This window comes from Siphateles boraxobius, unplaced genomic scaffold (assembly GCF_051911475.1).
Source record: "Siphateles boraxobius isolate OS27281-9 unplaced genomic scaffold, OSU_SipBor_1 1, whole genome shotgun sequence".
NCBI lineage: Eukaryota > Metazoa > Chordata > Actinopteri > Cypriniformes > Leuciscidae > Siphateles > Siphateles boraxobius.
This window is the reverse complement of record NW_027508699.1, coordinates 3666044-3692133: the sequence shown is the minus strand read 5'-3', so window position 1 is coordinate 3692133 and position 26090 is coordinate 3666044. Positions and strand designations below refer to the sequence as shown.

General features: G+C 44.9%; 1 protein-coding gene and 13 non-coding genes across 14 annotated transcripts; all 14 read right to left on the bottom strand.

Annotated features, from left to right (window-relative positions):
• Nucleotides 1-1510: 1510 nt before the first annotated feature.
• LOC143745335 (uncharacterized) lies at nt 1511-7723 on the bottom strand. The gene is made up of 3 exons (XM_077237455.1): nt 7715-7723; nt 2946-3282; nt 1511-1926 (listed from the first exon to the last, which is right to left on the bottom strand). Exons 1-3 carry the CDS (start codon nt 7721-7723, stop codon nt 1649-1651), a joined length of 624 nt encoding a protein of 207 aa, XP_077093570.1. The 3' UTR covers nt 1511-1648.
• Nucleotides 4453-4524, bottom strand: trnap-ugg (transfer RNA proline (anticodon UGG)). The gene has a single exon. It is a non-coding gene; the product is annotated as a tRNA-Pro (tRNA).
• On the bottom strand, nt 6746-6817 carry trnap-cgg (transfer RNA proline (anticodon CGG)). The gene has a single exon. It is a non-coding gene; the product is annotated as a tRNA-Pro (tRNA).
• Nucleotides 7038-7109, bottom strand: trnap-ugg (transfer RNA proline (anticodon UGG)). The gene has a single exon. It is a non-coding gene; the product is annotated as a tRNA-Pro (tRNA).
• Nucleotides 7724-11377: 3654 nt separating the features above from the next.
• Nucleotides 11378-11449, bottom strand: trnap-cgg (transfer RNA proline (anticodon CGG)). Its single transcript has one exon. It is a non-coding gene; the product is annotated as a tRNA-Pro (tRNA).
• A 3028-nt stretch (nt 11450-14477) lies between these two features.
• trnap-ugg (transfer RNA proline (anticodon UGG)) lies at nt 14478-14549 on the bottom strand. Its single transcript has one exon. It is a non-coding gene; the product is annotated as a tRNA-Pro (tRNA).
• Nucleotides 14550-14858: 309 nt separating this feature from the next.
• On the bottom strand, nt 14859-14930 carry trnap-ugg (transfer RNA proline (anticodon UGG)). The gene has a single exon. It is a non-coding gene; the product is annotated as a tRNA-Pro (tRNA).
• Nucleotides 14931-16712: 1782 nt separating this feature from the next.
• Nucleotides 16713-16784, bottom strand: trnap-cgg (transfer RNA proline (anticodon CGG)). The gene has a single exon. It is a non-coding gene; the product is annotated as a tRNA-Pro (tRNA).
• Nucleotides 16785-16984: 200 nt separating this feature from the next.
• Nucleotides 16985-17056, bottom strand: trnap-ugg (transfer RNA proline (anticodon UGG)). Its single transcript has one exon. It is a non-coding gene; the product is annotated as a tRNA-Pro (tRNA).
• Nucleotides 17057-17365: 309 nt separating this feature from the next.
• On the bottom strand, nt 17366-17437 carry trnap-ugg (transfer RNA proline (anticodon UGG)). Its single transcript has one exon. It is a non-coding gene; the product is annotated as a tRNA-Pro (tRNA).
• A 3949-nt stretch (nt 17438-21386) lies between these two features.
• On the bottom strand, nt 21387-21458 carry trnap-ugg (transfer RNA proline (anticodon UGG)). The gene has a single exon. It is a non-coding gene; the product is annotated as a tRNA-Pro (tRNA).
• Nucleotides 21459-23239: 1781 nt separating this feature from the next.
• On the bottom strand, nt 23240-23311 carry trnap-cgg (transfer RNA proline (anticodon CGG)). The gene has a single exon. It is a non-coding gene; the product is annotated as a tRNA-Pro (tRNA).
• Nucleotides 23312-23511: 200 nt separating this feature from the next.
• trnap-ugg (transfer RNA proline (anticodon UGG)) lies at nt 23512-23583 on the bottom strand. Its single transcript has one exon. It is a non-coding gene; the product is annotated as a tRNA-Pro (tRNA).
• Nucleotides 23584-23892: 309 nt separating this feature from the next.
• Nucleotides 23893-23964, bottom strand: trnap-ggg (transfer RNA proline (anticodon GGG)). Its single transcript has one exon. It is a non-coding gene; the product is annotated as a tRNA-Pro (tRNA).
• Nucleotides 23965-26090: the final 2126 nt, after the last annotated feature.

The following is a 26090-nucleotide window of genomic DNA, read 5'->3' as shown; positions in this document are numbered from 1 at the left end:
AAAATATGACTTGAACCAGCCAAGAACTGTCTCTGACAAACCAAATACTTTTTCAAGACGATAAAGTAACAGTGCATGGTCAATTGTATCAAATTCTGAACTAAGATCCAAGAGAATGAGAAGTGACAGGGAGCCAGAGTCGGAGGCTATAAGTAAGTCATTAGTGACTTTAACTAATGCAGTCTCAGTGCTGTGTAATTTCCGAAACCCAGATTGATGAGGCTCAAATAGATTATTTTCAATTAAGTGTATGTTTAATTGAGACGCAACCACTTTTTCAAATAAATTTTCTTTTTCACTTTTTTGTTTAGCCACTTTTTCAAAAAAATACCTAGGATTATGTTTATTTTCTTCTAATAGGGTTGAAAAATAAGCAGATCTAGCAGCTTTAAAAGCCTCTCTGTAAGCAATCGAGCTCTCCTTCCATGCAATCCGAAATACCTCTAGTTTTGTTTTCTTCCAGTTGCGCTCCATTTTCTGGCTGCTCTCTTAAGGGCTCATTGTACCACGGCGTTGGACTATTTTCTTTAATCTTCTTTAAGCGCAGCGGAGCAACTGTGTCTAAAGTGCTGGAAAATAGAGAGTTAAAAGTTTCTGTTGCAATATCGAGTTCTTCTAAGCTATCTGGGATGCTGAGATGATGAAACTGATCAGGAAGATTATTGATAAAGCAATCTTTCTTGGCAGAAGTGATAGGTCTAACATATTTATAACACGGAGTCGGCTTTGCAGCCTTGGCTAAATGTAATTTACATGAGACTAGATAATGATCTGAGATGTCCTCGCTCTGCTGCAGTATTTCAATGGCATCAACATCTATTCCATGTGATGATATTAGATCTAGAGTATGATTACGACAATGAGTAGGTCCTGACACGTGTTGTCTAACTCCAATTGAGTTTACAATGTCTTTAAATGCCAATCCCAATCCATCTTTTTCATTATCTACATGTATATTAAAATCACCAACAATTAGTACTTTATCTGCAGCCAATACTAATTCTGATAGAAAGTCAGCAAATTCTTTGATAAAGTCTTTATGGTGCCCTGCGGGCCTGTATACAGTAGCCAGCAGAATTCTCAAACGTCATTTATCGTTTACACTATATATTTTTACATTAAGCACCAACACTTCAAAAGAATTATATTTAAAACTAGATTTATTAGTGGTTTTGAAAATATTACTATAAATTATAGCAAAACACCTCCCCCTTTGCCTTTCGGACGAGTTTCATGTTTATAAACAGTAATCTTGCGGGGTGGACTCATTTAAAGTAATGTAATCGTTTGGTTTTAGCCAGGTTTCTGTCAAACACAGCACATCTAGGTTATTATCTGAAATCATATCATTGACAATAAGTGCTTTTGAAGTAAGGGATCGACTATTCAGCAACCCAAGATTTATCGTTTTCTCATCTGTATTATATCTGTTTTTTACTTGTTGAACATCAATTAAATTTTTAAGCTTAGATAGGTTTGGAAGTTTTTTGTATTTCCAAATTCGGGGAACAGACACAGTCTCTATATGATGATATCTAGGTGAAAGAGCCTCTATGTGATGGGATTTATCTGACCTTGGTGACGCGAGGCCGCTAGCAGACGGTTGGTTTAGCCAGTTTGTCTGCTTCCTGACCTGAGCCCCAGATTGTCATGTTTTATCTCTAAGACTATGAGCCAAATTACTAGAGAGAAGAGCAGCACCATCCCAGGAGGGATGAATACCATCTCTTTTCAACAGGCCAGGTTTGCCCCAAAAACTTTTCCAATTGTCTACGAATTCTATATTATTTTGCGGACACAACTTAGACAGCCAGCCATTGAGTGAACACAATCTACTAACTATCTCATCACTCCTTCGAACAGGAAGGGGGCCAGAGCAAATTACAGTGCCTGACATCGTACTTGCGAGTTCAAACACCTCTTTAATGTTAACCCTCTGGGGACTAGCTCTTTTTGGTCCGTTTTCTCTATTTTTATATTTGGGGTTATAAACTATATGTAATGGAGATGGAACACCATGTGTTTGGTATCTATGGATGCAGAAGACCCTAAGCTAACAGAGGCACGCATGTAATATGTTTATAAAGGAAGTATGAGTGAAAATGTACAATAAACTAGAGAATTTCAAAAACGGAAATTCGATTTTTGGCATTTATTTCTGAAAATCACACATCACACAACAATAGTGAACAGTTTTTGAACAAAAAATATATTTGTCAAAGCCTTTGCTTGACAGACATGTGTAATTGTTAAATAAAATGTGTAAAGAACAATGAAAAATTTAACTTTATTTACAAATAGTCCCAGGCGTTTTCCTTAGGAATGCTTAGAATTTTCTAAGCAATGGTTTCTCCTCGTCACTCTCCAGTAATTGTTCCAGAGCTTGTTCCACCGTAAATCGTTTACTGCTTGCCATCATAAAAGTGCTAAAACAATAAATAATGCTATAATTGTATGTGTATATATAAATATATTATAATTGTTCTGTCTCTCTCTCATATCTCTGTGTGCTCGCGCTCCGTAAAGCCTTGTTTATACTCGACGGCCCGTCCGTTCGCTTTCTGTAGTCTCTGCCACTCAACGCTGTTTGCGTAATAGTATATCACCCCTGGCGAGGCTACAGAGTCCTCCGATTTGCTAGAATACGTCATGGTAACCTTCCTCTGATTGGGTAAGAAAAATATTCCTCCATCGGCAATTTTCCATTGGTTGTTGCTCGTGAATCTGGCAAACAACATCGATTTCATTGGCCTTTGACGTAGTGGTATTGCGCAACAAGGAAGTGTGTATACAAGCCGGGTAAGTTTGTTATCACTGTTTTCAGCGGAATCTGAGGAAGACGGCAAAAAAAGACGGCACCTCTCTATCATTAATAGTTTTTAAGATAATTACACATTTGTAAAAGTATGCCATTTTTGGCGGTACCGCCCAATCCGTCCCCAGAGGGTTAATTTTGGTGATCTCCGACTGGCGAAGTCGAACATCATTAGTGCCGACGTGAATAATAATCTCAGAGAATTTACGATTAGCATTATCCAGCACTTTTAAATTTGCTTTGATGTCAGGCGCTCTGGCTCCTGGCAAACATGTGACTATGTTGGCCGGTGTCCCTATTTTCACGTTCCGTGTAATAGAATCGCCAATTACCAGGGCACAATCAACAGAATTCTCAGTGGGTGTTTCACTGAGTGGGGCAAATCGATTTGTTGTGGTAATCGGAACGGAAGAGTGGTTTTTTGATCCGCGACTCGAGCGATCCCTCACTGTCACCAATCTGCCTGGCTGTACAGGCAATAATTCAGCCGGAACCGAATCATGTAAAGGGTTCACTATGCTAGGCGCATCCAAAATAGTATCTAAAGCTCTAGCACACTTACTATCCTCAATTAAAGTTTGGATTCGTGTTTCTAATTCTGAAATCTTCTCCGTCAGCCTGACTGTCTCCTTGCATTTATCACATATAAACCCTATATTGCCGACGGGGAAGGCTATGCTAAACATGTAACATGAAGTGCAGGTTACAATAACAGGACAAGACATTACTCACTGTATTTGTTGACTGATTCTTACTCACCTGGGCTTTTTATGATGAGGCGCGGGCGCGCAAGAGAAAAATAAATAAATAACTGAGCGCACGGGTGGCGCGTTAACAGGCTAGCGATTTACTAGCGTGTTGTGCTAACAATCGTGTTGTGCCTCTGATGTTGGAGAACGTGACGTCAAGTACTATGTGGGTTGCAGTAAATGGCCGGACTATGAAGTGGTTGATAAAGAAAAGTAAATGGCCAGACTATGAAGTGGTTGAAAACATGATGCTTGGGCAGGGGCTGAGAGGTGGGGAGGACAAAATGTCTAACTCCTCCAAAATCAGATTGCCCTTCGGGTGATTTTTGGGCAACTCACTGAGTCTCTGCTCCAGAGAGAACTTCAGCAAGTCTTGCTTCTGACTGGACTCATTCAAGCGGGCTTGAGCTTCTGAATGAGCTTTCTTCTCCGTCAGAATGAGCTTTCTTCTCCGTCAACTTCTAAGGGAAAACAATGCCTTTCATACACCAGGAAGAGCACAATTTGTTTTATCACCCAGCTTAAAAAAAGAAAAAAAATGAAGAAGATTTCCTGTGGTATCACATGCAATTGCATACAGAGTCAGAGAACCCTTGAACTCATACTAAAGGTGAGAGGGCTCGTCCGGGATTTGAACCAGGGACCTCTCGCACCCGAAGCAAGAATCATACCCCTAGACCAACGAACCTGCCTGACGCCGAATGGGGCTACTTGGGTACACTTCTACAGTCACCGAACACTGGCCTCAAACAGAATGAGCAGACACTATTTTTAATAAGAGCATTTGTCCTTAGGGAGCTGCACTCTCTGGCAGGCAGCGATTCAGAGTACATTCTGTGCAGGAAATAAACGCTTGTCATCGGACTAGCTGCTTGTTCAGAAACTGCCGGGCTCGTCCAGGATTTGAACCAGGGACCTCTCGCACCCAAAGCGAGAATCATACCCCTAGACAAACGAGCCTGACTGACTAAAGATTCGGCTACTTGCGTACACTTGTAGAGTCACTGAATCCTGGCCTCTTACAGAATGGGAAGGCACTAGTTTTAATAGAAAGCGTTTGTCGTTAGGGAGCCACACTCCCTGGCAGGCAGCGATTCTGAGTACGTTCTGTGCAAGGAAATAAGCCCTTGTCATCTGGCTGAATCTTGGCTATGTTGTTGTACAGATGAACACAAGCAGTAATAAGGGTTTCAAAAACATGACAGTTTTGAGTTTGGCTCAGTGCTGCAAAAGGAAGGATCCAACCTTGCTGCTCTTTCTGAAATCCCCGGGCTCGTCAGGAATTTGAACACGGGACCTCTCGCACCCAAATCGAGAAACATACCCCCAGACCAACGAGCCTCTTCTACATTAAGACTTTCGGGAGGTCGCCACAAATTCAGTGAAGCCCATCTCAAAGACGGACCACGACCTGGCGTCGAGATACGAAAGTGTAGTTGTTTGAGCGTTAGAAACCCCTTGAAGGCATATTACTGATCAAAGGAAAAGCATGCCAGACAAGGCCCAGTGGCCTAATGGATAAGGCATCAGCATCCGGCGCTGGAGATTTTGGCTTCAAGTCCCACCTGGGTCTTCTTCAATGGGCTATATTTAAGTTGGATGTTCCACAAATTCAAGGATGGTTTGTTCAAAGCAATAATGACCACAAGATCTAAGTTAGTATAGAACGGACAAACTTTGGATAGCTGTGGTTGTGGGTTTTTGTGTGCATCAGACTGTCAGTGAATCATTCTTGCCTGCGCGTGCATGTGACCTTTCAGGCTGAAATTACACAAAGCACTGTGCGCAAGAGGCCGAGTGGCCTAAGGGGAAAAAGCCACTTCTTGCTTTTGCACTGGACCTACGACGAAGGCTTTGCGTATGAAAGCCGAGGGGCAGACTACACACAAAACAGGTGGGAAAGAGTCATGAACTATAAATGAATCTAGTCATCGAAAAACATCATTGATACGTTTGTTTTGTCCATACAACCAAAATGGCTGTGTAATTGGAGAAAAACACATGGAACAGAAATGGCGAGCTCTAAATGTAAACAGTCGCATATAGGCTATGCCGTAGGCTTGACTTTGAACTAAAAGGCATCAGCCTTCTACCTAGGGATGCTGTTACTAGGGCGTGCTTGTTGCGCTAGCTCTAAGCCGATGCTGCAAAAAGTCAATGAAAAGTTGTTCAAAGAAACTCCACAGAACAACAAGTATACCTGTGCTTAGCGTTTCTGCAAAAGAGCCACGGGTAATTCAGTTAAGAGCGATTTAAAATGCTTTGAATCCCACTACAGCATCTACAGACCTGCGAAAAAAGTTCAATTTTCCCAAAGCATCAGCCTCTGATGCTGCAGGACGTGACGTCAAATTCTATGTGGGTTGCAGTAAATGGTCGGACTATGAAGTGGTTGATAAAGAAAAGTAAATGGTCAGACTATGAAGTGGTTGAAAACATGATGCTTGGGCAGAGGCTGAGAGGTGGGGAGGACAACATGACTAACTCCTCCAAAATCAGATTGCCCTTCGGGTGATTTTTGGGCAACTCACTGAGTCTCTGCTCCAGAGAGAACTTCAGCAAGTCTCGCTTCTGACTGGACTCATTCAAGCGGGCTTGAGCTTCTGAATGAGCTTTCTTCTCCGTCAGAATGAGCTTTCTTCTCCGTCAACTTCTAAGGGAAAACAATGCCTTTCATAAACCAGGAAGAGCACAATTTGTTTTATCACCCAGTTTAAAAAAAGAAAAAAAATGAAGAAGATTTCCTGTGGTATCACATGCAATTGCATAAAGAAAAGTAAATGGCCAGACTATGAAGTGGTTGAAAACATGATGCTTTGGCAGGGGCTGAGAGGTGGGGAGGACAACATGACTAACTCCTCCATAATCAGATTGCCCTTCGGGTGATTTTTGGGCAACTCACTGAGTCTCTGCTCCAGAGAGAACTTCAGCAAGTCTCGCTTCTGACTGGACTCATTCAAGCGGGCTTGAGCTTCTGAATGAGCTTTCTTCTCCGTCAGAATGAGCTTTCTTCTCCGTCAACTTCTAAGGGAAAACAATGCCTTTCATACACCAAGAAGAGCACAATTTGTTTTATCACCCAGCTTAAAAAAAGAGAAAAAAAATGAAGAAGATTTCCAGTGGTATCACATGCAATTGCATACAGAGTCAGAGAACCCTTGAACTCATACTAAAGGTGAGAGAGCTCGTCCGGGATTTGAACCCGGGACCTCTTGCACCCGAAGCAAAAATCCTACCCCTAGACCAACCAGCCTGCCTGACGCTGGATGGGGCTTCTTGCGTACACTTGTACAGTCACCGAACACTGGCCTCAAACAGAATGAGCAGACGCTATTTTTAATAAGAGCATTCTTCTCTCCGCACCCAGCATTGTCCTTAGGGAGCTGCACTCTCTGGCAGGCAGCGATTCAGAGTACATTCTGTGCAGGAAATAAACGCTCGGCATCGGACTGGCTGCTTGTTCTGAAACTGCTGGGCTCGTCCGGGATTTGAACCCGGGACCTCTCACACCCAAAGCGAGAATCATACCCCTAGACAAACGAGCCTGACTGACAACAGATTCGGCTACTTGCGTACACTTGTAGAATCACTGAATCCTGGCCTCTTACAGAATGGGAAGGCACTAGTTTTAATAGAAAACGTTTGTCGTTAGGGAGCCACACTCCCTGGCAGGCAGCGATTCTGAGTACGTTCTGTGCAAGGAAATAAGCCCTTGTCATCTGGCTGAATCTTGGCTATGTTGTTGTACAGATGAACACAAGCAGTAATAAGGGTTTCAAAAACATGACAGTTTTGAGTTTGGCTCAGTGCTGCAGAAGGAAGGATCCAACATTGCTGCTCTTTCTGAAATCCCCGGGCTCGTCAAGAATTTGAACATGGGACCTCTCGCACCCAAAGCGAGAAACATACCCCTAGACCAACGAGCCTCTTCTACATTAATTCTTTCGGGATGGCGCCACAAATTCAGTGAAGCCCATCTCAAAGACGGAGCACGACCTGGCGTCGAGATACGAAAGTGTAGTTGTTTGAGCGTTAGCAACCCCTTGAAGGCATATTACTGATCAAAGGAAAAGCATGCCAGACAAGGCCCAGTGGCCTAATGGATAAGGCATCAGCATCCGGCGTTGGAGATTGTGGCTTCAAGTCCCACCTGGGTCATCTTCAATGGGCTATGTTTAAGTTGGATGTTCCAGAAATTCAAGGATGGTTTGTTCAAAGCAATAATGACCACAAGATCTGACTTAGTATAGAACGGACAAACTTTGGATAGCTGTGGTGGTGGGTTTTTGTGTGCATCAGACTGTCAGTGAATCATTCTTGCCTGCCCGTGCATGTGCCCTTTCAGGCTGAAATTACACAAAGCACTGTGCGCAAGAGGCCCAGTGGCCTAAGGGGAAAAAGCCACTTCTTGCTTTTGCACTGGACCTACGACGAAGGCTTTGCGTACGAAAGCAGAGAGGCAGACTACACACAAAACAGGTGGGAAAGAGTCATGAACTATAAATGAATCTAGTCAACGAAAAACATCATTGATACGTTTGTTTTGTCCATACAACCAAAATGGCTGTGTAATTGGAGAAAAACACATGGAACAGAAATGGCGGGCTCTAAATGTAAACCGCCGCATATAGGCTATGACGTAGGCTTGACTTTGAACTAAAAGGCATCAGCCTTCTACCTAGGGAGGCTGTTACTAGGGCGTGCTTGTTGCGCTAGCTCTAAGCCGATGCTGCAAAAAGTCAATGAAAAGTTGTTCAAAGAAACTCTACAGAACAACAAGTATACCTGTGCTTAGCGTTTCTGCAAAAGAGCCACGGGTAATTCAGTTAAGAGCGATTTAAAATGCTTTGAATCCCACTACAGCATCTACAGACCTGCGAAAAAAGTTCAATTTTCCCAAAGCATCAGCCTCTGATGATGCAGAACGTGACGTCAAGTACTATGTGGGTTGCAGTAAATGGCCAGACTATGAAGTGGTTGATAAAGAAAAGTAAATGGCCAGACTATGAAGTGGTTGAAAACATCATGCTTTGGCAGGGGCTGAGAGGTGGGGAGGACAACATGACTAACTCCTCCATAATCAGATTACCCTTCGGGTGATTTTTGGGCAACTCACTGAGTCTCTGCTCCAGAGAGAACTTCAGCAAGTCTCGCTTCTGACTGGACTCATTCAAGCGGGCTTGAGCTTCTGAAAGAGCTTTCTTCCCCGTCAGAATGAGCTTTCTTCTCCGTCAACTTCTATGGGAAAACAATGCCTTTCATACACCAAGAAGAGCACAATTTGTTTTATCACCCAGCTTAAAAAAAGAAAAAAAAATTAAGAAGATTTCCTGTGGTATCACATGCAATTGCATACAGAGTCAGAGAAGCCTTGAACTCATACTAAAGGTGAGAGGGCTCTTCCGGGATTTGAACCTTGGGACCTCTTGCACCCGAAGCGAGAATCATACCCCTAGACCAACGAGCCTGCCTGACGCTGAATGGGGCTACCTGCGTACACTTGTACAGTCACCAAACACTGGCCTCAAACAGAATGAGCAGACACTAGTTTTAATAAGAGCATTTTTCCTTAGGGAGCTGCACGCCCTGGCAGGCAGCGATTCAGAGTACATTCTGTGCAGGAAATAAACGCTTATCATCAGAGTGGCTGCTTGTTCTGAAACTGCTGGGCTCGTCCGGGATTTGAAGCCAGGACCTCTCGCACCGAAAGCAAGAATCATACCCCTAGACCAACTAGCCTGACTGACAACAGATTCGGCTACTTGCGTACACTTGTAGAGTCACTGAATGCTGGCCTCTTACAGAATGGGGAGGCACTAGTTTTAATAGAAAGCGTTTTTCGTTAGGGAGCCACATTCCCTGGCAGGCAGCGATTCTGAGTATGTTCTGTGCAAGGAAATAAGCCCTTGTCATCTTGGCTATATTGTTGTACAGATGAACACAAGCAGTAATAAGGGTTTCAAAAACATGACAGTTTTGAGTTTGGCTCAGTGCTGCAACTTCAGCAAGTCTCGCTTCTGACTGGACTCATTCAAGCGGAAATAAGGGGAAAAAGCCACTTCTTGCTTTTGCACTGGACCTACGACGAAGGCTTTAAATATGAAAGCAGAGGGGCAGACTACACACAAAACAGGTGGGAAAGAGTCATGAACTATAAATGAATCTAGTCATCGAAAAACATCATTGATACGTTTGTTTTGTCCATACAACCAAAATGGCTGTTTAATTGGAGAAAAACACATGGAACAGAAATGGCGGGCTCTAAATGTAAACAGCCGCATATAGGCTATGCCGTAGGGTTGACTTTGAACTAAAAGGCATCAGCCTTCTACCTAGGGATGCTGTTACTAGGGGGGGCTTGTTGCGCTAGCTCTAAGCCGATGCTGCAAAAAGTCAATGAAAAGTTGTTCAAAGAAACTCCACAGAACAACAAGTATACCTGTGCTTAGCGTTTCTGCAAAAGAGCCACGGGTAATTCAGTTAAGAGCGATTTAAAATGCTTTGAATCCCACTACAGCATCTACAGACCTGCGAAAAAAGTTAAATTTTCCCAAAGCATCAGCCTCTGATGCTGCAGAACGTGACGTCAAGTACTATATGGGCTGCAGTAAATGGTCAGACTATGAAGTGGTTGATAAAGAAAAGTAAATGGCCAGATTATGAAGTGGTTGAAAACATGATGCTTGGGCAGGGGCTGAGAGGTGGGGAGGACAACATGACTAAGTCCTCCAAAATCAGATTGCCCTTCGGGTGATTTTTGGCAACTCACTGAGTCTCTGCTACAGAGAGAACTTCAGCAAGTCTCGCTTCTGTCTGGACTCATTCAAGATGGCTTGAGCTTCTGAAAGAGCTTTCTTCTCCGTCAGAATGAGCTTTCTTCTCCGCCAACTTCTAAGGGAAAACAATGCCTTTCATACACCAGGAAGAGCACAATTTGTTTTATCACCCAGCTTAAAAAAAGAAAAAAAAAATGAAGAAGATTTCCTGTGGTATCACATGCAATTGCATAAAGAAAAGTAAATGGCCAGACTATGAAGTGTTTGAAAACATGATGCTTTGGCAGGGGCTGAGAGGTGGGGAGGACAACATGACTAACTCCTCCATAATCAGATTGCCCTTCGGGTGATTTTTGGCAACTCACTGAGTCTCTGTTACTAGAGAACTTCAGCAAGTCTCGCTTCTGACTGGACTCATTCAAGCGGGCTTGAGCTTCTGAAAGAGCTTTCTTCTCCGTCAGAATGAGCTTTCTTCTCCGTCAACTTCTAAGGGAAAACAATGCCTTTCATACACCAGGAAGAGCACAATTTGTTTTATCACCCAGCTTAAAAAAAGAAAAAAAAATGAAGAAGATTTCCTGTGGTATCACATGCAATTGCATAAAGAAAAGTAAATGGCCAGACTATGAAGTGGTTGAAAACATGATGCTTTGGCAGGGGCTGAGAGGTGGGGAGGTCAACATGACTAACTCCACCATAATCAGATTGCCCTTAGGTTGATTGTTGGGCAACTCACTGAGTCTCTGCTCCAGAGAGAACTTCAGCAAGTCACGCTTCTGACTGGACTCATTCAAGCGGGCTTCAGCTTCTGAAAGAACTTTCTTCTCCGTCAGAATGAGCTGTCTTCCCCGTCAGAATGAGCTTTCTTCTCCGTCAACTTCTAAGGGAAAACAATGCCTTTCATACACCAAGAAGACCACAATTTGTTTTATCACCCAGCTTAAAAAAAGAAAAAAAAAATTAAGAAGATTTCCTGTGGTATCAGATGCAATTGCATACAGAGTCAGAGAACCCTTGAACTCATACTAAAGGTGAGAGGGCTCGTCCGGGATTTGAACCCGGGACCTCTCGCACCCGAAGCGAGAATCATACCCCTAGACCAACGAGCCTGCCTGACGCTGGGTGTGGCTACTTGCGTACACTTGTACAGTCACCGAACACTGGCCTCAAACAGAATGAGCAGACACTATTTTTAATGAGAGCGTTTGTCCTTAGGGAGCTGCACTCTCTGGCAGGCAGCGATTCAGAGTACTTTCTGTGCAGGAAATAAGCTGTTCCGAGCGGATCGCATCGCGGAGCTAACGGGGAAAACGAGAGGTGGTGGATTGTGTTTCTACATTAACGAAAGTTGGTGTTCAGATGTAACAACACTGAAGAAGATGTGCTCTCCTAATTTAGAGGCACATTTCATAAACTGTAAACCCTTCTACTCGCCTCGGGAATTTTCGTCTTTCATTCTCGTGAATGTTTACATCCCTCCAGACGCGTGCGTGAGCGCGGCGCTACAACAGCTGGCTGAACAAATATCTGAAACGGAACAAAGGTACCCAGACTCTCTTTTAATCATTCTTGGGGATTTTAACAAAGCAAATCTTTCCCGTGAACTACCAAAATACAGACAGCACGTTACATGTCCCACCAGAGACAGTAATATACTGGACCACTGTTACACCACAATAAGAAATGCATATCACTCCGTCCCACGGGCAGCTTTGGGGCTCTCTGATCACTGTTTGGTTCATCTCATACCGACCTACAGGCAGAAACTGAAATCAGCTAAACCTGGAATAAGGACTGTGAAAAGATGGACTAATGAAGCAGAGCAGAATCTACAGGCCTGCTTTGATTGCACTGATTGGACTGTTTTTGAAGCTGCTACCAATGATCTGGATGAGCTCACAGATACTGTAACATCATATATAAGTTTCTGTGAGGATACATGCATTCCTACCAGGACATTCTTATCATTCACTAATGATAAACCATGGTTTACTGGGAAACTCAAACACCTTCGTCATGCCAAAGAGGATGCTTACAGAAGTGGGGATAAAATCTTGTATAACCAGGCCAGAAACAGATTGACAAAGGAGATCAGAGTTGCTAAAAGGAACTACTCTGATAAACTGAAAAACCAGTTTTCATCCAACGACCCATCATCAGTCTGGAATGGCCTGAGGAACATTGCCAACTACAAGTCACCATCCCCTCGATCTGTGGACAATCAACACCTGGCTGACGATTTAAATTCATTTTACTGCCGGTTTGAAAAGCCCTCATTCACACCACACACCCGGTCTGATCTGCACTTCACACATTCAGCATCACCTCCTGTTCTCCAATTATCACTCCCCCCTCCTGCCATCCAACCTGAGCTTAAGGTCTGTGTGGAGGACGTGAGCCGAGTCTTCAAAAAACAGAAGACTAGGAAAGCCTCAGGCCCAGACGGCATCTCATCTGCTTGTTTAAAAGCCTGCGCTGACCAACTGGCCCCGGTCTTCACGCAGATCTTCAACAGATCATTGGAGCAGTGTGAAGTTCCCTGCTGCTTCAAACGCTCCACTATCATTCCTGTCCCCAAAAAACCCCAAATCACTGGACTTAATAACTACAGACCTGTCGCTCTCACGTCTGTGGTCATGAAGTCGTTTGAAAGACTGGTGCTGGCCCACCTGAAGGACATCACTGGACCCCTGCTGGATCCCTTTCAGTTTGCTTACAGAGCAAACAGGTCTGTGGATGATGCAGTCAACATGGGACTGCATTATATCCTGCAACATCTCGACAGACCAGGGACTTATGCAAGGATCCTCTTTGTGGACTTCAGTTCGGCCTTCAATACCATCATGCCTGGTCTTCTCACAGCCAAACTGACCCAGCTCTCCATACCATCCTCGATCTGTCAGTGGATCACCAGCTTTCTGACGGACCGGCAGCAGCGAGTGAGACTGGGGAAACACACATCCAAGACACTCACAATCAGCACTGGTGCTCCCCAAGGGTGCGTTCTCTCCCCACTGCTCTTCTCCCTGTACACTAATGACTGCACTTCTAAAGACCCCACTGTCAAGCTCCTGAAATTTGCAGACGACACCACTGTCATCGGTCTCATCCGAAACGGTGACGAGTCTGCTTACAGACTGGAGGTTGAACAGCTGGCTGCCTGGTGCAGTTATAACAACCTTGAGCTGAACACGCTCAAAACAGTGGAGATGATCGTGGACTTCAGGAGGAACAGCTCACCACTCCTCCCACTCACCATCATGAACAGCACTGTGGAAGCAGTGGAGTCATTCAGGTTCCTGGGCACTATCATCTCTCAGGACCTGAAGTGGGACAATCACATTGACTCCACTGTGAAAAAGGCCCAGCAGAGACTGTACTTCCTTCGCCAGCTGAGGAAGTTCAACCTGCCTCAGGATCTGCTGATCCAGTTCTACTCAGCCGTCATTGAGTCTGTCTTGTGCGCTTCCATCACTGTCTGGTTTGGTTCAGCTACCAAATCAGACATCAGGAGACTACAACGGACAGTCCGGACTGCGGAGAGGATTATTGGTGCCCCCCTGCCAAACCTCCAGGACCTGTACTCTTCCAGAGTGAGGAAGAGAGCAGGTAAAATCATCACAGACTCCACTCACCCTGGACACCACCTGTTTGAACTGTTACCGTCAAGACGGAGACTCAGATCACTGGCCACAAGAACATCTCGGCACAGGAACAGTTTCTTCCCACAGACCATTTCCCTCCTGAACAGTTAACACTCCTCCCAAGGCATATGCCTGTAAGTGCAATACTCCCACTGTTTAGTGCAATATCCCACAACTCAGGTGATACTTATATGTAGATTTATTTATTTATAATATTCAAAACACTGTAAATAGGTTCATAATCTGTAAATCTGAAAATGTCTATTCTGACTAAACCCAACTGTGATAGTTTTATTCTCATATATTTATATTTTTATTTTTTATTCTTATAATTTGTAGTATTATGTTTCATGTTGTATTTGTATATGTCCACTGGAAGCCTCAGTACCAAAACAAATTCCTTGTGTGTGCAAGCACACTTGGCAATAAAGCTCTTTCTGATTCTGATTCTGAAACGCTTGTCATCAGACTGGTTGCTTGTTCTGAAACTGCTGGGCTCGTCCGGGATTTGAACCCGGGATCTCTCGCACCCAAAGCGAGAATCATACCTCTAGACCAACGAGCCTGACTGACAAGAGATTTGGCTACTTGCGTACAATTTTAGAGTCACTGAATGCTGGTCTCTTACAGAATGGGAAGGCACTAGTTTTAATAGAAAGCGTTTGTCGTTAGGGAGCCACACTCCCTGGCAGGCAGCGATTCTGAGTACGTTCTGTGCAAGGAAATAAGCGCTTGTCATCTGGCTGAATCTTGGCTATGTTGTAGTACAGATGAAAACAAGCAGTAATAAGGGTTTCAAAAACATGACAGTTTTGAGTTTGGCTCAGTGCTGCAAAAGGAAGGATCCAACCTTGCTGCACGTTCTGAAATCCCCGGGCTCGTCCGGGATTTGAACCCGGGACCTCTCGCACCCAAAGCGAGAATCATACCCCTAGACCAACGAGCCTCTTCTACAATAAGTCTTTCGGGAGGGCGCCACAAATTCAGTGAAGCCCATCTCAAAGACGGACCACGCCCTGGCGTCGAGATACGAAAGTGTAGTTGTTCGAGCGTTAGAAACCCCTTGAAGGCATATTACTGATCAAAGGAAAAGCATGTCAGACAAGGCCCAGTGGCCTGTGGATGTTCCACAAATTCACGGATGGTTTGTTCAAAGCAATAATGACCACAAGATCTGAGTTAGCATAGTACGGACAAACCTCGGATAGCTGTAGTGGTGGGTTTTTGTGTGCATCAGACTGTCAGTGAATCATTCTTGCCTGCCCGTGCATGTGCCCTTTCAGGCTGAAATTACACAAAGCACTGTGCGCAAGAGGCCCAGTGGCCTAAGGGGAAAAAGCCACTTCTTGCTTTTGCACTGGACCTACGACGAAGGCTTTGCGTACGAAAGCAGAGAGGCAGACTACACACAAAACAGGTGAGAAAGAGTCATGAACTATAAATGAATCTAGTCAACGAAAAACATCATTGATACGTTTGATTTTGTCCATACAACCAAAATGGCTGTGTAATTGGAGAAAAACACATGGAACAGAAATGGCGGGCTCTAAATGTAAACCGCCGCATATAGGCTATGCCGTAGGCTTGACTTTGAACTAAAAGGCATCAGCCTCCTACCTAGGGAGGCTGTTACTAGGGCGTGCTTGTTGCGCTAGCTCTAAGCTGATGCTGCAAAAAGTCAATGAAAAGTTGTTCAAAGAAACTCTACAGAACAACAAGTATACCTGTGCTTAGCGTTTCTGCAAAAGAGCCACGGGTAATTCAGTTAAGAGCGATTTAAAATGCTTTGAATCCCACTACAGCATCTACAGACCTGCGAAAAAAGTTACATTTTGCCAAAGCATCAGCCTCTGATGCTGCAGAACGTGACGTCAAGTACTATGTGGGTTGCAGTAAATGGCCGGACTATGAAGTGGTTGATAAAGAAAAGTAAATGGCCAGACTATGAAGTGGTTGAAAACATGATGCTTGGGCAGGGGCTGAGAGGTGGGGAGGACAACATGACTAACTCCTCCAAAATCAGATTGCCCTTCGGGTGATTTTTGGGCAACTCACTGAGTCTCTGCTCCAGAGAGAACTTCAGCAAGTCTCGCTTCTGACTGGACTCATTCAAGCGGGCTTGAGCTTCTGAATGAGCTTTCTTCTCCGTCAGAATGAGCTTTCTTCTCCGTCAACTTCTAAGGGAAAACAATGCCTTTCATACACCAGGAAGAGCACAATTTGTTTTATCACCCAGCTTAAAAAAAGAAAAAAAATGAAGAATATTTTCCTGTGGTATCACATGCAATTGCATAAAAAAAAGTAAATGGCCAGACTATGAAGTGGTTGAAAACATGATGCTTTGGCAGGGGCTGAGAGGTGGGGAGCTCAACATGACTAACTCCACCATAATCAGATTGCCCTTAGGTTGATTGTTGGGCAACTCACTGAGTCTCTGCTCCAGAGAGAACTTCAGCAAGTCTCGCTTCTGACTGGACTCATTCAAGCGGGCTTGAGCTTCTGAAAGAACTTTCTTCTCCGTCAGAATGAGCTGTCTTCCCCGTCAGAATGAGCTTTCTTCTCCGTCAACTTCTAAGGGAAAACAATGCCTTTCATACACCAAGAAGAGCACAATTTGTTTTATCACCCAGCTTAAAAAAAGAAAAAAAAAATTAAGAAGATTTCCTGTGGTATCAGATGCAATTGCATACAGAGTCAGAGAACCCTTGAACTCATACTAAAGGTGAGAGGGCTCGTCCGGGATTTGAACCCGGGACCTCTCGCACCCGAAGCGAGAATCATACCCCTAGACCAACGAGCCTGCCTGACGCTGGGTGTGGCTACTTGCGTACACTTGTACAGTCACCGAACACTGGCCTCAAACAGAATGAGCAGACACTATTTTTAATGAGAGCGTTTGTCCTTAGGGAGCTGCCCTCTCTGGCAGGCAGCGATTCAGAGTACTTTCTGTGCAGGAAATAAACGCTTGTCATCGGACTGGTTGCTTGTTCTGAAACTGCTGGGCTCGTCCGGGATTTGAACCCGGGATCTCTCGCACCCAAAGCGAGAATCATACCTCTAGACCAACGAGCCTGACTGACAAGAGATTTGGCTACTTGCGTAGACTTTTAGAGTCACTGAATGCTGGTCTCTTACAGAATGGGAAGGCACTAGTTTTAATAGAAAGCGTTTGTCGTTAGGGAGCCACACTCCCTGGCAGGCAGCGATTCTGAGTACGTTCTGTGCAAGGAAATAAGCGCTTGTCATCTGGCTGAATCTTGGCTATGTTGTAGTACAGATGAAAACAAGCAGTAATAAGGGGTTCAAAAACATGACAGTTTTGAGTTTGGCTCAGTGCTGCAAAAGGAAGGATACAACCATGCTGCACGTTCTGAGATCCCCGGGCTCGTCCGGGATTTGAACCCGGGACCTCTCGCACCCAAAGCGAGAATCATACCCCTAGACCAACGAGCCTCTTCTACAATAAGTCTTTCGGGAGGGCGCCAAAAATTCAGTGAAGCCCATCTCAAAGACGGACCACGACCTGGCGTCGAGATACGAAAGTGTAGTTGTTCGAGCGTTAGAAACCCCTTGAAGTCATATTACTGATCAAAGGAAAAGCATGCCAGACAAGGCCCAGTGGCATGTGGATGTTCCACAAATTCAAGGATGGTTTGTTCAAAGCAATAATGACCACAAGATCTGAGTTAGCATAGTACGGACAAACCTCGGATAGCTGTAGTGGTGGGTTTTTGTGTGCATCAGACTGTCAGTGAATCATTCTTGCCTGCCCGTGCATGTGCCCTTTCAGGCTGAAATTACACAAAGCACTGTGCGCAAGAGGCCCAGTGGCCTAAGGGGAAAAAGCCACTTCTTGCTTTTGCACTGGACCTACGACGAAGGCTTTGCGTACGAAAGCAGAGAGGCAGACTACACACAAAACAGGTGGGAAAGAGTCATGAACTATAAATGAATCTAGTCTACGAAAAACATCATTGATACGTTTGTTTTGTCCATACAACCAAAATGGCTGTGTAATTGGAGAAAAACACATGGAACAGAAATGGCGGGCTCTAAATGTAAACCGCCGCATATAGGCTATGCCGTAGGCTTGACTTTGAACTAAAAGGCATCAGCCTCCTACCTAGGGAGGCTGTTACTAGGGCGTGCTTGTTGCGCTAGCTCTAAGCCGATGCTGCAAAAAGTCAATGAAAAGTTGTTCAAAGAAACTCTACAGAACAACAAGTATACCTGTGCTTAGCGTTTCTGCAAAAGAGCCACGGGTAATTCAGTTAAGAGCGATTTAAAATGCTTTGAATCCCACTACAGCATCTACAGACCTGCGAAAAAAGTTAAATTTTGCCAAAGCATCAGCCTCTGATGCTGCAGAACGTGACGTCAAGTACTATGTGGGTTGCAGTAAATGGCCGGACTATGAAGTGGTTGATAAAGAAAAGTAAATGGCCAGACTATGAAGTGGTTGAAAACATGATGCTTGGGCAGGGGCTGAGAGGTGGGGAGGACAAAATGTCTAACTCCTCCAAAATCAGATTGCCCTTCGGGTGATTTTTGGGCAACTCACTGAGTCTCTGCTCCAGAGAGAACTTCAGCAAGTCTCGCTTCTGACTGGACTCATTCAAGCGGGCTTGAGCTTCTGAATGAGCTTTCTTCTCCGTCAGAATGAGCTTTCTTCTCCGTCAACTTCTAAGGGAAAACAATGCCTTTCATACACCAGGAAGAGCACAATTTGTTTTATCACCCAGCTTAAAAAAAGAAAAAAAATGAAGAAGATTTCCTGTGGTATCACATGCAATTGCATACAGAGTCAGAGAACCCTTGAACTCATACTAAAGGTGAGAGGGCTCCACCGGGAGTTGAACCCGGGACCTCTCGCACCCGAAGCGAGAATCATACCCCTGGACCAACGAACCTGCCTGACGCTGAATGGGGCTACTTGCGTACACTTCTACAGTCACCGAACACTGGCCTCAAACAGAATGAGCAGACACTATTTTTAATAAGAGCATTTGTCCTTAGGGAGCTGCACTCTCTGGCAGGCAGCGATTCAGAGTACATTCTGTGCAGGAAATAAACGCTTGTCATCGGACTGGCTGCTTGTTCTGAAACTGCTGGGCTCGTCTGGAATTTGAACCCGGGACCTCTCGCACCCAAAGCGAGAATCATACCCCTAGACAAACGAGCCTGACTGACTAAAGATTCGGCTACTTGCGTACACTTGTAGAGTCACTGAATCCTGGCCTCTTACAGAATGGGAAGGCACTAGTTTTAATAGAAAGCGTTTGTCGTTAGGGAGCCACACTCCCTGGCAGGCAGCGATTCTGAGTACGTTCTGTGCAAGGAAATAAGCCCTTGTCATCTGGCTGAATCTTGGCTATGTTGTTGTACAGATGAACACAAGCAGTAATAAGGGTTTCAAAAACATGACAGTTTTGAGTTTGGCTCAGTGCTGCAAAAGGAAGGATCCAACCTTGCTGCTCTTTCTGAAATCCCCGGGCTCGTCAGGAATTTGAACACGGGACCTCTCGCACCCAAATCGAGAAACATACCCCCAGACCAACGAGCCTCTTCTACATTAAGACTTTCGGGAGGGCGCCACAAATTCAGTGAAACCCATCTCAAAGACGGACCACGACCTGGCGTCGAGATACGAAAGTGTAGTTGTTTGAGCGTTAGAAACCCCTTGAAGGCATATTACTGATCAAAGGAAAAGCATGCCAGACAAGGCCCAGTGGCCTAATGGATAAGGCATCAGCATCCGGCGCTGGAGATTTTGGCTTCAAGTCCCACCTGGGTCTTCTTCAATGGGCTATATTTAAGTTGGATGTTCCACAAATTCAAGGATGGTTTGTTCAAAGCAATAATGACCACAAGATCTAAGTTAGTATAGAACGGACAAACTTTGGATAGCTGTGGTTGTGGGTTTTTGTGTGCATCAGACTGTCAGTGAATCATTCTTGCCTGCGCGTGCATGTGACCTTTCAGGCTGAAATTACACAAAGCACTGTGCGCAAGAGGCCGAGTGGCCTAAGGGGAAAAAGCCACTTCTTGCTTTTGCACTGGACCTACGACGAAGGCTTTGCGTATGAAAGCAGAGGGGCAGACTACACACAAAACAGGTGGGAAAGAGTCATGAACTATAAATGAATCTAGTCATCGAAAAACATCATTGATACGTTTGTTTTGTCCATACAACCAAAATGGCTGTGTAATTGGAGAAAAACACATGGAACAGAAATGGCGAGCTCTAAATGTAAACAGCCGCATATAGGCTATGCCGTAGGCTTGACTTTGAACTAAAAGGCATCAGCCTTCTACCTAGGGATGCTGTTACTAGGGCGTGCTTGTTGCGCTAGCTCTAAGCCGATGCTGCAAAAAGTCAATGAAAAGTTGTTCAAAGAAACTCCACAGAACAACAAGTATACCTGTGCTTAGCGTTTCTGCAAAAGAGCCACGGGTAATTCAGTTAAGAGCGATTTAAAATGCTTTGAATCCCACTACAGCATCTACAGACCTGCGAAAAAAGTTCAATTTTCCCAAAGCATCAGCCTCTGATGCTGCAGGACGTTACGTCAAATTCTATGTGGGTTGCAGTAAATGGTCGGACTATGAAGTGGTTGATAAAGAAAAGTAAATGGCCAGACTATGAAGTGGTTGAAAACATGATGCTTGGGCAGGGGCTGAGAGGTGGGGAGGACAACATGACTAACTCCTCCAAAATCAGATTGCCCTTCGGGTGATTTTTGGGCAACTCACTGAGTCTCTGCTCCAGAGAGAACTTCAGCAAGTCTCGCTTCTGACTGGACTCATTCAAGCGGGCTTGAGCTTCTGAATGAGCTTTCTTCTCCGTCAGAATGAGCTTTCTTCTCCGTCAACTTCTAAGGGAAAACAATGCCTTTCATAAACCAGGGAGAGCACAATTTGTTTTATCACCCAGTTTAAAAAAAGAAAAAAAATGAAGAAGATTTCCTGTGGTATCACATGCAATTGCATAAAGAAAAGTAAATGGCCAGACTATGAAGTGGTTGAAAACATGATGCTTTGGCAGGGGCTGAGAGGTGGGGAGGACAACATGACTAACTCCTCCATAATCAGATTGCCCTTCGGGTGATTTTTGGGCAACTCACTGAGTCTCTGCTCCAGAGAGAACTTCAGCAAGTCTCGCTTCTGACTGGACTCATTCAAGCGGGCTTTAGCTTCTGAATGAGCTTTCTTCTCCGTCAGAATGAGCTTTCTTCTCCGTCAACTTCTAAGGGAAAACAATGCCTTTCATACACCAAGAAGAGCACAATTTGTTTTATCACCCAGCTTAAAAAAAGAGAAAAAAATGAAGAAGATTTCCAGTGGTATCACATGCAATTGCATACAGAGTCAGAGAACCCTTGAACTCATACTAAAGGTGAGAGGACTCGTCCGGGATTTGAACCCGTGACCTCTCGCACCCAAAGCGAGAATCATACCCCTAGACCAACGAGCCTCTTCTACAATAAGTATTTCGGGAGGGCGCCACAAATTCAGTGAAGCCCATCTCAAAGACGGACCACGCCCTGGCGTCGAGATACGAAAGTGTAGTTGTTCGAGCGTTAGAAACCCCTTGAAGGCATATTACTGATCAAAGGAAAAGCATGTCAGACAAGGCCCAGTGGCCTGTGGATGTTCCACAAATTCACGGATGGTTTGTTCAAAGCAATAATGACCACAAGATCTGAGTTAGCATAGTACGGACAAACCTCGGATAGCTGTAGTGGTGGGTTTTTGTGTGCATCAGACTGTCAGTGAATCATTCTTGCCTGCCCGTGCATGTGCCTTTTCAGGCTGAAATTACACAAAGCACTGTGCGCAAGAGGCCCAGTGGCCTAAGGGGAAAAAGCCACTTCTTGCTTTTGCACTGGACCTACGACGAAGGCTTTGCGTACGAAAGCAGAGAGGCAGACTACACACAAAACAGGTGCGAAAGAGTCATGAACTATAAATGAATCTAGTCAACGAAAAACATCATTGATACGTTTGTTTTGTCCATACAACCAAAATGGCTGTGTAATTGGAGAAAAACACATGGAACAGAAATGGCGGGCTCTAAATGTAAACCGCCGCATATAGGCTATGCCGTAGGCTTGACTTTGAACTAAAAGGCATCAGCCTCCTACCTAGGGAGGCTGTTACTAGGGCGTGCTTGTTGCGCTAGCTCTAAGCTGATGCTGCAAAAAGTCAATGAAAAGTTGTTCAAAGAAACTCTACAGAACAACAAGTATACCTGTGCTTAGCGTTTCTGCAAAAGAGCCACGGGTAATTCAGTTAAGAGCGATTTAAAATGCTTTGAATCCCACTACAGCATCTACAGACCTGCGAAAAAAGTTACATTTTGCCAAAGCATCAGCCTCTGATGCTGCAGAACGTGACGTCAAGTACTATGTGGGTTGCAGTAAATGGCCGGACTATGAAGTGGTTGATAAAGAAAAGTAAATGGCCAGACTATGAAGTGGTTGAAAACATGATGCTTGGGCAGGGGCTGAGAGGTGGGGAGGACAACATGACTAACTCCTCCAAAATCAGATTGCCCTTCGGGTGATTTTTGGGTAACTCACTGAGTCTCTGCTCCAGAGAGAACTTCAGCAAGTCTCGCTTCTGACTGGACTCATTCAAGCGGGCTTGAGCTTCTGAATGAGCTTTCTTCTCCGTCAGAAGGAGCTTTCTTCTCCGTCAACTTCTAAGGGAAAACAATGCCTTTCATACACCAGGAAGAGCACAATTTGTTTTATCACCCAGCTTAAAAAAAGAAAAAAAATGAAGAATATTTTCCTGTGGTATCACATGCAATTGCATAAAAAAAAGTAAATGGCCAGACTATGAAGTGGTTGAAAACATGATGCTTTGGCAGGGGCTGAGAGGTGGGGAGGTCAACATGACTAACTCCACCATAATCAGATTGCCCTTAGGTTGATTGTTGGGCAACTCACTGAGTCTCTGCTCCAGAGAGAACTTCAGCAAGTCTCGCTTCTGACTGGACTCATTCAAGCGGGCTTGAGCTTCTGAAAGAACTTTCTTCTCCGTCAGAATGAGCTGTCTTCCCCGTCAGAATGAGCTTTCTTCTCCGTCAACTTCTAAGGGAAAACAATGCCTTTCATACACCAAGAAGAGCACAATTTGTTTTATCACCCAGCTTAAAAAAAGAAAAAAAAAATTAAGAAGATTTCCTGTGGTATCAGATGCAATTGCATACAGAGTCAGAGAACCCTTGAACTCATACTAAAGGTGAGAGGGCTCGTCCGGGATTTGAACCCGGGACCTCTCGCACCCGAAGCGAGAATCATACCCCTAGACCAACGAGCCTGCCTGACGCTGGGTGTGGCTACTTGCGTACACTTGTACAGTCACCGAACACTGGCCTCAAACAGAATGAGCAGACACTATTTTTAATGAGAGCGTTTGTCCTTAGGGAGCTGCCCTCTCTGGCAGGCAGCGATTCAGAGTACTTTCTGTGCAGGAAATAAACGCTTGTCATCGGACTGGTTGCTTGTTCTGAAACTGCTGGGCTCGTCCGGGATTTGAACCCGGGATCTCTCGCACCCAAAGCGAGAATCATACCTCTAGACCAACGAGCCTGACTGACAAGAGATTTGGCTACTTGCGTACACTTTTAGAGTCACTGAATGCTGGTCTCTTACAGAATGGGAAGGCACTAGTTTTAATAGAAAGCGTTTGTCGTTAGGGAGCCACACTCCCTGGCAGGCAGCGATTCTGAGTACGTTCTGTGCAAGGAAATAAGCGCTTGTCATCTGGCTGAATCTTGGCTATGTTGTAGTACAGATGAAAACAAGCAGTAATAAGGGGTTCAAAAACATGACAGTTTTGAGTTTGGCTCAGTGCTGCAAAAGGAAGGATCCAACCTTGCTGCACGTTCTGAGATCCCCGGGCTCGTCCGGGATTTGAACCCGGGACCTCTCGCACCCCAAGCGAGAATCATACCCCTAGACCAACGAGCCTCTTCTACAATAAGTCTTTCGGGAGGGCGCCAAAAATTCAGTGAAGCCCATCTCAAAGACGGACCACGACCTGGCGTCGAGATACGAAAGTGTAGTTGTTCGAGCGTTAGAAACCCCTTGAAGTCATATTACTGATCAAAGGAAAAGCATGCCAGACAAGGCCCAGTGGCATGTGGATGTTCCACAAATTCAAGGATGGTTTGTTCAAAGCAATAATGACCACAAGATCTGAGTTAGCATAGTACGGACAAACCTCGGATAGCTGTAGTGGTGGGTTTTTGTGTGCATCAGACTGTCAGTGAATCATTCTTGCCTGCCCGTGCATGTGCCCTTTCAGGCTGAAATTACACAAAGCCTTTGCGCAAGAGGCCCAGTGGCCTAAGGGGAAAAAGCCACTTCTTGCTTTTGCACTGGACCTACGACGAAGGCTTTGCGTACGAAAGCAGAGAGGCAGACTACACACAAAACAGGTGGGAAAGAGTCATGAACTATAAATGAATCTAGTCAACGAAAAACATCATTGATACGTTTGTTTTGTCCATACAACCAAAATGGCTGTGTAATTGGAGAAAAACACATGGAACAGAAATGGCGGGCTCTAAATGTAAACCGCCGCATATAGGCTATGCCGTAGGCTTGACTTTGAACTAAAAGGCATCAGCCTCCTACCTAGGGAGGCTGTTACTAGGGCGTGCTTGTTGCGCTAGCTCTAAGCCGATGCTGCAAAAAGTCAATGAAAAGTTGTTCAAAGAAACTCTACAGAACAACAAGTATACCTGTGCTTAGCGTTTCTGCAAAAGAGCCACGGGTAATTCAGTTAAGAGCGATTTAAAATGCTTTGAATCCCACTACAGCATCTACAGACCTGCGAAAAAAGTTAAATTTTGCCAAAGCATCAGCCTCTGATGCTGCAGAACGTGACGTCAAGTACTATGTGGGTTGCAGTAAATGGCCGGACTATGAAGTGGTTGATAAAGAAAAGTAAATGGCCAGACTATGAAGTGGTTGAAAACATGATGCTTGGGCAGGGGCTGAGAGGTGGGGAGGACAAAATGTCTAACTCCTCCAAAATCAGATTGCCCTTCGGGTGATTTTTGGGCAACTCACTGAGTCTCTGCTCCAGAGAGAACTTCAGCAAGTCTCGCTTCTGACTGGACTCATTCAAGCGGGCTTGAGCTTCTGAATGAGCTTTCTTCTCCGTCAGAATGAGCTTTCTTCTCCGTCAACTTCTAAGGGAAAACAATGCCTTTCATACACCAGGAAGAGCACAATTTGTTTTATCACCCAGCTTAAAAAAAGAAAAAAAATGAAGAAGATTTCCTGTGGTATCACATGCAATTGCATACAGAGTCAGAGAACCCTTGAACTCATACTAAAGGTGAGAGGGCTCCACCGGGAGTTGAACCCGGGACCTCTCGCACCCGAAGCGAGAATCATACCCCTGGACCAACGAACCTGCCTGACGCTGAATGGGGCTACTTGCGTACACTTCTACAGTCACCGAACACTGGACTCAAACAGAATGAGCAGACACTATTTTTAATAAGAGCATTTGTCCTTAGGGAGCTGCACTCTCTGGCAGGCAGCGATTCAGAGTACATTCTGTGCAGGAAATAAACGCTTGTCATCGGACTGGCTGCTTGTTCTGAAACTGCTGGGCTCGTCTGGAATTTGAACCCGGGACCTCTCGCACCCAAAGCGAGAATCATACCCCTAGACAAACGAGCCTGACTGACTAAAGATTCGGCTACTTGCGTACACTTGTAGAGTCACTGAATCCTGGCCTCTTACAGAATGGGAAGGCACTAGTTTTAATAGAAAGCGTTTGTCGTTAGGGAGCCACACTCCCTGGCAGGCAGCGATTCTGAGTACGTTCTGTGCAAGAAAATAAGCCCTTGTCATCTGGCTGAATCTTGGCTATGTTGTTGTACAGATGAACACAAGCAGTAATAAGGGTTTCAAAAACATGACAGTTTTGAGTTTGGCTCAGTGCTGCAAAAGGAAGGATCCAACCTTGCTGCTCTTTCTGAAATCCCCGGGCTCGTCAGGAATTTGAACACGGGACCTCTCGCACCCAAATCGAGAAACATACCCCCAGACCAACGAGCCTCTTCTACATTAAGACT

What these genes read in the sequence shown, in the direction of transcription:
- LOC143745335 (XM_077237455.1), bottom strand. An exon ending in GGAGATCACCAAAATTAACC is followed by an intron (nt 1,927 to 2,945) that starts CTCTGGGGACGG and finishes AGAGGGTTAACA; the next exon opens with TTAAAGAGGTGTTTGAACTC.